Source organism: Ochotona curzoniae, unplaced genomic scaffold, assembly GCF_017591425.1.
Source record: "Ochotona curzoniae isolate NIBS_2020 unplaced genomic scaffold, NIBS_Ocur_1.0 contig_43, whole genome shotgun sequence".
Classification (NCBI taxonomy): Eukaryota; Metazoa; Chordata; class Mammalia; order Lagomorpha; family Ochotonidae; genus Ochotona; species Ochotona curzoniae.
In genome coordinates this window covers 9,477,877-9,489,324 of record NW_024466218.1, presented here as the reverse complement: position 1 = coordinate 9,489,324, position 11,448 = coordinate 9,477,877, and the positions used below count along the sequence as shown (strand labels likewise).

The following is an 11,448-nucleotide window of genomic DNA, read 5'->3' as shown; positions in this document are numbered from 1 at the left end:
GAATGCTTTAGTGAGAAAAAGAACATCAATCACTCTTCGCATGAGACTCCAATTTTCAGAAATGGAATATGGAAAATGAGGTTACTCTGAGGATAAAGGAGACCTTTTATTTATTTATTTGAGTCAGAAAAACTTAGGATGGATTTAAGAAAGAACTTTTCAGTGTATATCTATTTGGATATTACCGACTTTGAAAATTGTGGAATCTCTTTGAAGGGAGTGTTTAGAATACATTGTAATTTCTAAACTGACACAGCAAATACAATTTTGAAAAACTTTGTTTTATTTTTGTCAAACCGAGAATGTTAAGAATTTTAAACTGATGCTTAAACCTGTAGTTTTAATGATATGTGATTATGTTATAATTAACTATTGGGGTGAAATGGTCAATTTAATTGGCTGTATTCCTGCTAAACTAAGGTCTTTTTAGTTGTTAAACTTCTTAGTGAAGTATTAAATCTTCTAATAGAATATAAATTTAAAATCTGTCAAAAGCTGAAAAGGGAAGGGAAGAGAAGAGGGTGAGAGAGAAGGAGAGGAGGGAGGAAGGGGGTATAATTCTGTTCTTAGAATTGCATATACAAATCACATTAAATCTGTCAATAACTAATTACAGTTAAAATTTAAAAAGAACATTTAAACATAGTTCACGGTCTATTAAAAATCAAATGGATGACTTGTTTGCTGCCCTTTTGTTCCTGAAGCCATGGGACACTAAACCAACTTTTGGAGTTTGATGTGTTTTATTTTGTGTTGTGTTTTCACATTCATTTTTATTATTTGTATTTTGAGTATTAAGCTACCATAGATGAATGTAGATTAGCTTTCTGATACTTTTCTTAAAAGGAGCTATTTATTTTCATAGGAAAGGCAGATTTACAGAGGGATAAAGATCACCTATCTGCTGGTTCACTCCTTAAATGGCTACAATGGTCAGAACTGAGCTGATTTGAAACCAGGAGCCAGGTCCTCTTTTTGGTGTCCACGTGGGCTTTGGGTCCTAAGGCTTTGAGGCGTTCTCCACTGCTTCCCCAGCCACAGGCAGGGAGCTGGATGGGAAATGGATCAGCCTGGACACAAACCCTTGCCCATATGGGAATCCAGTGCTTGGAGGTGGTGGATTAGCTAATTGAGCCAATGCTCTAACCCTGAGAGTTCAGATAATTTTTCAGATTCTTTTTCTGATTTATTTATCAAGCCACCTATTATAGAAATTGAAGATCACTGACATCTATGAAGCCAAAAATATTGTGCATAGCCTGAACTTTCTGGTTGACTACTCTATGTGAAACTGTTTACATCTTTTATCTGCTTTGTCTTTAGAGGTAAACAAAAGCATTTACTTTAGCTACCCGTGTCGACGTCATAGCTGTTCTTTAGTAAACATCCCAGCCCCATGTGTCAGCAAGATTATTTCACACATTGATGATGTGGAATCCAAAATACAGCAGCATTTAAAGCAGGTGAGAGACACTGAAAATACTAACATTTTGTGGGTTTTATTGTAATTTTTTAGGAAATGCTGATTGAAATACTTGTTAGCATGTTTGCTTAGATGTATTATTTAGTAGTCCAGACGTGTTTTCAATAGCCTCGCTCCAAAAGGGTGAAACGACCTTATTAAATAGATTTCCCCATGTGTTTGTTCTTTATCCAGAGGCAATCATGTTAAGTAGTAATTTCCATAAGCCAACTTGACTAGTAAATTAAATAGTATTTACATCCTTTTTGGGATACTAAACTGATTAGATGATTAGAAGAGTGAATCAGTGTATAAAAGGACGGTGTGCCCTTTTCAATGTGTTACTTTGTTCAAAAGCAATTCCAAATAGGTTAGTTGAAAGAGAATGCAATGAGCCATTCTTTCTATTTTTAACCTGTTAAACTTTGTCTTTATTATCTTTTGAAGGAAGTTGAATCTTGAAATAACTAACTTTTCAAATGTTTTTAATAAGTACTCAAAATGATTTTCTAAAAAAAATTATTTTTATTGAAAGATAAAGTTAGAGATAAACACACACTCTCCAGATGGCCTCAACAGCCATGGCTGAGTCAGGCAGAAGCCAAGAGCCAGGAATTCCAACCTGCTCTCCCATGTGGGTGCAGGGGCCCAGGTACCTTACCCATCCTCCACTGCCTTTCACCAGGTCAGAGAGCTAAAGTGAAAGTTGGGTAGTCCAAACTCAAACTGGTGATCATAATGGATATAACACTAGCAGGTAATAGCTTTACCTGCTAAACAGTAACACTGGTTCCAAGGTTGACTCTTTTTAAAAATTCACAAACCTTTCATTAATATTAAATTTCTTTTATGTTTTTAAGGCTTTATTTATTTTCATTGGAAATGCAGATTTGCAGAGAGGAGAAATATCTTCTATCTAGTGGTTCTCTGTCTAGATGGCGGTGACAGCTGGAGCTGAGCCAGTCTGAAGCCAGGAGCCAGGAGTTTCTTCCATGTCTCCCATGAGGGTGTAGGTTCCCCAGGCTTTCTATGTTGTATCTTTTTCTGGTTTGGAGTTAAGGTGATACTGGTCTTACAGAAGGAGTTTGGGAAGATTCCCTCCTCAATTGTTTTGAATAGTTTAAGAAGAATTTGGATTAGTTCTTTGAAAGTTTTACAGAATCGAGCAATGAAGCTATGCAGTCCTGGAATTCTATTTCTTGGGAGAGTCTTTATTATTGATTTGATCTCTGTCCTGGTTATTTCTGTGTTTTGGTTTCCTATGACAACTTCACTCAATTATGATAAATTATGATAAGTTGTGTTTGTCCAGAAATCTACAGTATCCAGTTTTTTCATGTAACTGTAGTAATTCCCGAAGACTCTTTTTCCTTCTATAGTATATGCTGTAGCATTCTTTGTCATCTCTGATTTTATTTCCCTGGATCTTTCTCCCTCTTTTTCGTAAGTTGCACAAATGGTATATGCATTTTGTTTACTTTTTAGAAACCAGCTCTTTATTTCACTGATTGTTTTGATCATTTTTGGTTTCATTTTGTTTATTTCTTGTTTAATTTTTATGATTTCTGTCCTCTGCTAATTTGTGATTTGATTTATTCTTGTTTCTCTAGATCCTTGAGATGTATTGTTAAATCATTTTTGTTATTGCCTGTCTGATTTCCTGACATAGGCACTTACTGCTAAAAACTTTCTTCTTAATATTATTTTTACTATATCCTGCATGTTTTAAATCATTTTCATTTTATTCATGTTTAGAATTTTTTTTAAATTCCATTTTTTATTTCTTCCATCGCCTACTGTTTATTCAAGGGCATTAAATTTAGTCTCACTATATTTCCATATTTTCTAAAACCTTTTAAGCTTCCAACTTCATTCTTCTGAGGTTAGGAAAAATGTTATTTTATTTATTTATTTTTGATTTGTTGAGACTTGATTTTGGCCTAGCATATAGTATATCCTAGAAAAATCTCCATGCATTGAATTATAGCTGGGCCTTCCTTGTGTAGGTCCTTGGGTTATTGGGGTGCGTGCCTGGCCCACATGTAGCTGGTAGTGTGGGTAACAAGAACATGAATGCATCCTTCCCAGGCACAGATTTCTGCCTGATGCTAGAGAAGACCTAGGCGTTCTCTCCCCAGAGCACAGGGCTGCAGTTAGTGCCCTTTGTGCCTCAAGTGGTGCTCAGCCCCACCACGGAAGGCTTATCGCTGATTTCCAAGGCAAAGGCCCATGCTCACTTTCCTGCCCTATCTGCAGGATCTGGAGTTAAGGGATCCGTGGTGGTGGTGGTTTCTTGGCAGCCTGGCCAAAAATTCACAGGTTCCACTATAGGTACTGTCCTGGGAGCTCCAACTGTTGCTCTCTACCCAGTTCTGGGTTTCACCATAGTAAACCATGTATGAAGTTCCAAGTGTAAAATCTGAGCTTGATTCTCTCTCCTTTCCCATGCTTAGTGTTGGGAGCGAGGTGACGTGAATAACTCTTTCTTTACTGCCTTCTATAATGCATCTTTTCTTGTACAACAACCAGGCATTATAGTCTCTTATTCATTTTCCTGCACTCTTGGGAAAGTCAGGGGTTGGAGCTGTGTGGGTTGAGTGCTGGAGCTTCTTGCTATCTTGCTGCAAACCCTGTTCCTCACATTCTTTGACCCCATCTCTTGAATGCATCTCAAAGCCGAAAATTCATGCTCCTCTGCCCCCACACCCTGTTGTATTAAGTTACTTTAGGCCAATTTTACTCTTTGCTGAATAATATAGTAACAAGCCTTTCTTGCAATTTTTCCTCTCAAGGTATATTCTACTCACTTGTTCTTCATAAAACAGGCCATATACCTTGTTTTCTTAAGTATGTTATCAGTAATTTTAAAACTGTCTTCTGAAACTTTCTTGCCCAGTCTCCTTGGCATGGAATAAAAGCAAAACAAAATAAAATAAAACATAAACAACAAACAAAACTAGATCTCCCTTTGCAGGATAGTATATTTAGGCTTCATTTCCCTTCATATACTTTGCTTACTTTATCTTCTTTCATTCATTCATTCAGCTACTTTATTAACCCTATTTAATCCTCATTCCTTCCCGTAAGAACTATTTGCCTTCGTAAATGTAATATAAGTATCTTTCCTTAAAATTTTATATGACATTTTGCTGACCAATGCTGTGAAAATTATATATTACATTGTGGTATTTTTTGTGTGTCTCTCTCACAAGATTATATGATCTTAGAATTTAGGGTCTACATACAATTGACTACTAATCATAGTGTATTTTAGAACATGGAAAATTATAGGCATCAAAGAAATTTAGTGAATAGATTCAGAAATAATGTCCTGAATTATGCCAAATTCTTCTTGAGATTACAGTTTTAAAAATGGGAAGGATTTGCTTGGTCCTTAAAAAGTTTTAGATTTTACATGTTGCTTGGTAAGCATTGTTTATATTTGTAAAATAATTTGGGCATTTAAATAGCATATCTACCTGAAATGCTAAATTGAATGTAAATTCAAGGATATGGAAATTCTTTTTGGAAATACTGTTCACTGATAATACACACCCAACAAATGTCACAGGATACAAAAGCAAACTCTTAACAAGAAGCCATTTTTTTTTCTAATTTTTTTAGAGTGAAAATTAAAGGTCTTATGTATACTTTTTTGGTTTGTAATGTAGTATTTAATTTTTCAAATATTTGGCAATATTTTACAATAAAAGTATAAAGATAACCAGTTGAATGAAACAGGAGATCATGGGCAATGTGGCTTAGAGCTATAAGTAAATGAAGTGTTTCATTTCCCCTATAATGTGATAATTTTTAAAACTACATTGATTTTGTATTTCACTCCTTTCATACCTGTACTGTTGCTTGCTCTTCTGAAAAAGACAGAAATAGGAAGTTCAAGGGATTTTGTGATTATTTGGGTATAATTGAATCTGTCATATATAGTAATCATAATTTCCAAGTATCCAAAATATTGATAACCACAAATGGAAGTCTAAGCTTAAGTCTAATAAAAAATCTCTTTAAAATAATCATATAACGTGTCTGAGAGATTTCGAAAAACTTATGCAAATATTTCAAGTACACAATTGTGAATGTGGAATTTCAATTCCTTCTCTAGTTTTATAGTAGGCCTTTCAATATGAGCCATTTAAATATACCGAATAAACATTATTTGAATATGGTTTCTGAAATGTGCCCCCAACATCAGATAAAAGACTGACTAAAATAACTTCTCTTATATCTCCATTTGTATTACAATGCTTACATTTGCAAAGCTATTGAATTACCACCTTAACATACATCTTTCTACCATGTTCAACTCTATTTCTGAAAATTTCAGTAATTTGTTTTTATCTTTATGAAATATATCAAGTTCTGTTGCACTTAAAAGAACAAATTGTGAATAGTAATTAAGCATTAGTCTGTTGTGGAGAATTTTTAATTTTTTATCTAATTATGTTACCATTCACGGTCTACTTCACTTCCTAGAATTATTGTACTTTTCATCCTGATTTCTACACTCTGCAGGATTCTGATTTGCCAGTAAAGTCTAGTCACACACACTCAGAATATTCTCTTCTCTGTGAAATACCTGTTTATCATTTGCTCCTTTTCCTTTGGGTTTACTTGCACATTCTCATTGATTTGTGGGAACAGTTTATTACCACTAGTAAATATTTATGTTTTAGACATTTTCTCCATGATTGTGGTTTTATTTATTTTTTTGATGGAATACATTACCAAAAGCTTCTTAATTTGAGTGGACTTAAATGTATCATTTAACCCTTATTTGGTTTCTTATATAAGAAATCTTCCTATACTGCAAGAGCAGACATATTTTACCTTTATATATTCTAAAAGTGTACTAGCTCTTTACTGGAAATGCAATTCTATAACAGTTCTACCTTTCTCGTGGTTTTTTTGTTGTTTTATCATGAGCAGGCTAGATAGAATAGCAGCTCCAACCTCTCTTCCAAGGTTTTTTTTTTCTCTGCCCTCTGATTGTTGGCTAATATTCTGGTTGAGTGAAGTGTGCTTAGAAGACCCCACTAAAACAGTTTCTCATTTCTTCCTCTCATAGATCATGCCTTCTGACTGATGTGGCAGAAAGTTTCTGAGCTAAACAACGTACTCTCCTGAATCACACTTTCATTCTCTCTCTCTCTCACATACAATTGATTTGGTTTTATGAAAATAGAATACATATATGATCTCATGTAATATAAAACTTATTTTTCTCAACATGTATTTGATTTCTAAGAGTCACTTACTTTAGAAATCACTTTGCAGCCACATGGGTCCAACTGGAAACCATATGCTGACAGCAATGAGCCAGTCCCAAAGCCTGTGGTAGACTGAACCTAACAGGATGTATAACGGAAATGTGGCAGAAATAAGTATGTTCGTAGGTAGAAACAGAAGTATGTCCCCACGCCTGCAGGACAAGGATGGAGTCACAGCGAAACAGCAGATAATCTGCTATATTGTTGGGAGACACTGCAGCGCCAGTGTGATGGACTTGTGAGGGTACATGAGAGATGCCTATTGTAAGACTGGAGGGGAGAGCCTTGGGGAGAGAAGAGGACATGGGAAGGGAGAGGCCAGACCCAAGTGCCTATTAAAATTAAAAAAAATAAAGAAATCATACATACCAAATGCATCATGTATATTTTTATATAGATTTTATCTGATTCTGTTTTCTTTAGCCCACGTGTCAATTTTATTTCCCTATATCTGTGTCATTTATCTACCTTGTATATTTCATGTTACATTTTATATCTGATACAGAGTTTTTTTTTAAATCTTTTTTTAAAGTTCCTCAGTTTTTAGAGGTTTATTGTCCCCTCATAAAAATTTAGAATACGATTATTGTTTAAAAAAAAAACCTCATTGGAATTTCAAATAGAAAAGCATTCAGCATTTGGATTGTGAAGGTGGGTTTAGTTTCTTTCAGGGCTTTCGTTTTTTGATTCTATCCTGTTGGCACTATTACCAACGTAAGAAAATTCCAGAAAAGTCGCTAACACCAAACCCTGTTTACAACAGAACGAATAAGAGGACATGGGGAAGAGGAGGGAATTGCTGAATACTGCGATGTTAAAATACTGATTCCATCAGACGTATTTTATAAATATCAGGCTATGTTTGTATACTCCCCATTGCTTAGATCATTTAGTATTGAGATTTCTTTGTGCTATCCATTTGATTTACCTTTTGTTTATCACAGTCCATATGCTTTCCAATTTTTATCTTTTTTGAAATTTATAAAAGTTATTCTATATGAACCACAATTTATTTATGATATTTCCCTCATTAATTATTATTATTATTATTATTATTATTATTATTATTATTTGTAACCCAGCTGTTATTTGGAAAGTTCTAGGATTTTTATATTATTAAAAAATATTTCACTAATATCATCAGCAAAACTTTATTATTTAAAAATTTTTAGATATTGTATTAGTATCTTCAGATAATCTTAATTTTAATTGTTTATGACATGGGCCCATAACCCATTTTCTGAATCATTATCCAATTGATCCCAATATATTCTTTTATTTGGAAAGTATTTTATACTAGATTCTTATAGGTATGCTCTTTCTAGTTTACTGTTCTATTGAAGCATAACTTACTGACACCTTAATTGTTTTTAAGCTACTTTATTCTTGGATAATGATACTTTGTTTTTTTTTTAAAGATTTATTTTTATTATTTTTTTATTGGAAAGGCGGATATACAGAGAGGAGAGACAGACAGGAAGAACTTCCATCCGATGATTCACTCCCCAAGTGAGCTGCACGCAGGTGCAGGTTCCCAAAGCTTTGGGCCGTCCTCGACTGCTTTCCCGGGCCACAGGCAGGGAGCTGGAAGGGAAGCTGGGCTGCCGGGATAGAACCAGCGCCCATATGGGATCCCGGGCGTGCAAGGCGAGGACCTTAACCACTTGCGCCACTGCGCCACTGTGCCAGTCCCGAATAATGATACTTTGTTTTTAAGACTTACTTATTTTTATTGGGAAGGACAATTCACAGAGATTGATAGAACAGTGTTCTTCAAAGGTCCACAGTGGCTGTAGCTAAGCCAATATGAAGCCAGGAACCAGGAGCTTTTTGTTTTGTTTTGTTTTGTTTTTTTGATTTCCCACTTGAGTACAGGGACCCAAGGCTTTGAGCTGTACTCTGCTCTTGTAAGTGATGGAACAGACTGATCACTGGTTGCCAGTTTGTTTTTTGTTTGTTTGCTTCTTAGTAGCTATTTAAGTGCTTGTTGCATAGACTTTTATCTAATAAATAGGTATATTGGGACTTTATTACTGGAAATTGTGTTTAGGTTAAAAAGTGCTCAGGCTCTTCTTTTGCCTAAATAAGTTTACAACTGAGTTTGTATTACCCAATCCTTGATGAATCTGCCTTTGTTTTTTCTTATTCACCTTATTATGTCTATTGTGAGATTCTGCTGGTTACCAGCATTTTACTGTGTTTCTCCATGGAGGCATCATATCCCTTCTGGGATTGCCATTCCTTCTTAAATGGAACATCAATCAATCGAGCTAGAAGAGCTGTTTTCATGGCATAAACAGGGGACAATTTTCCAGCCATATTCTAATTTCTGGTAATGAAAAGCAGCAAGCCTGATTCACCTCATGCACAATAGTCTTCCAGTGACCATCTGATTATTCTTAGATTCTGGGAATTTCTCACAATCTCCACAGAGAAGCCTTTTTGACCTGCCTTCTTTTGAGATGAAGTGAAATTTGAGTGAGTGTTTGATAAAACAGTAAGAGTTAGAAGCATGAGCAGAAAGTATACAACTATTTGGTGGGAGTAATAATGAAGGAATAAGAGTGAGTTCTTTGAACATATTCAAGAAGTAACAAAAAAGCAAAGCTTGGAAAAATGTAGTAGCAGATGTGAAGTAAAAAATTGAAAATTTTATCAGTATGTTCAGGCTTAAGGGGAGTTTATGCACTGTCTTTTGGGATTTTCAAAATTAGATTCTCATTGAGATTTTTTTTAAATTTCAACAGCTTGAAACTTCCTTTGATGCATGGTAAGAACCTTTTATAATTTGTTATTGTTCCCTATGTTGAATTTTTTGATCCTCTTCTGTAGATGAAATTTGCTTCAAAGGAATAGGAAATTAAAGCAAGATGTTTCATATCAAATATTTCAGTGTGTGCTTTAAAATATAAGCATCAAGACATCACTGAAAATGGCAGAATAGGGATCTCTAAGGTTCTCTCTCTCTGTCTGTCTATAGATATATCTATATATATATAAGCTCCCTCTATAAAAGCACCTCTAAATCTATCACAAAGAAATCAGCTACCAGGGCAGACATTTTGGAGCAACTAGGGACCAGCCTAGGAAGGACAGAAACTGCTGCACAGCCATTAAGGAAGCACCATAGCATATTCACCTGCTGCTTCCTAGCCTGCGACTTTCAGGTTGATGGTAGCCAGGAAGAAAGAAGACTTCACTGTGGCATAAACTGGACCAGAAACACAAGGAGAACTTTGGCATATCAGACTGCACCTAGATGGACCAGCAAGAATGCCTGTGTTCATTTGCCTCATACTATCACAAGGCTGTGGAAATGTTCAGACAGGATTTGCTGAAAGCCTCGAAAGTTGTAAACTTGCCACAGCTGTCTGGAGTAATGGATAACGATTGGCATTAGCACGTTAGAAAAGAGGATGTCTAGAAAGACAGTATTAGGGAAAGAAAACCATGAAGGAATAGGATTTTTTTGTGATATCAGTATATATTGGAATCTCCAGAAGACAAGATGAGGACTAGCCATATGCTCAGAAAATAACTAAGAATACCCTAATATTTATCTTCTGGTTAGCAGTTAGGATCTGCACAGGCAAGAACTGAAGTCAATGAATGGTTGTAAGTGGGCTGGATAACATTGAAGGGATACTCCAATATAGAGTCAGGCTGCTAATTTAGAATTTATTTTTCCTTTCCTCTCATTCCAGGCAATCAAGTTCACTAAGACAAAACATTGGCTTACCATTAAGCTAGAAAAAAAAATTTAGTGTCCAAAAATGATAGAGAAGCACAAATCACAAAAATTGTTTGGAAGAATCACTAAACAAATTACAACTCACAAAAAAGAGTAACAAGAAATTTACTTTAACATAAAGCGTAAAACATCTGATTTGCTTTAAAAATTATTAGGCATATGGAGAAAAAAGGTCCATTCTTGACAAGAAAAAAAACACTAAAATAAACTATTTTTAGGAACTCTTAAAAGTGAATTTATTGAAGTCGGTTCCTGGCACCTGGCATCAGGCTGTTGTGGCCATTTGAGCAGGATACGAGCGCTTGGAAGATTTGCTCTGTTTCCCCATCTCTGTCTTGGTCATTCTGCCAAATAAGTAAATATGTCTTTAAGAGAAAGGTGAAGACTAGGGAGGAGTTTTATGGTATAGCAGGTGAAGCTACCACTTGTGGCACCTGCATTCCATTTGAATCTCGGTTACTCTCAATTGTGCTTCCTGCTAGTGCATCCTGGCTGGCAGCTGAGGGTACCTGTAGTGCCTGGGATCTGCCATCTCCATGGGACACTCCCAAGGAGGTCAGCTTGTCTCAGCCCTGGTTGTTGCAGGCATCGGGGGAACCAAGCAGAGAGTGGAATGCTTGTATCGCTCTATCACTCTTTCAGGAAAATCAAAATAAATTTTAAAATAAACTTTTACAAGTTTTACATAATTCAGACATCCCCAGATGAACAGAATTTAGGGGATATATATCTGATAGACTTATCTCTAAAAATCCCAAAGGGATGCTTTCAGGTCGAAATGAAAGTACATCGGATTTTAACTCAAATACACTTGAAGAAATAAAGGATAATGATAACAATAGCAACCACAAGGTAAATAGAGTAATTTGATTTCTGCATACATTTTTTGACTAAAATAAAAATGGATAATACTCATAAATATGTGTTGGTGACTCAGAGTATACAAATAA

At 35.3% G+C, this 11,448-nt stretch overlaps 1 protein-coding gene across 1 annotated transcript in view; it reads left to right on the top strand.

The window, feature by feature from the left end:
- Positions 1–808: 808 nt before the first annotated feature.
- The window catches only part of CCDC178 (coiled-coil domain containing 178), a 301,909-nt gene continuing 291,269 nt past the window's right edge, over positions 809–11,448 (top strand). The window contains exons 1-3 of the mRNA XM_040984659.1: positions 809–814; positions 1,326–1,463; positions 9,495–9,517. Of these exons, the coding sequence (XP_040840593.1) occupies positions 809–814; positions 1,326–1,463; positions 9,495–9,517 (167 nt within the window). The remainder of the gene's footprint in view (positions 815–1,325; positions 1,464–9,494; positions 9,518–11,448) is intronic.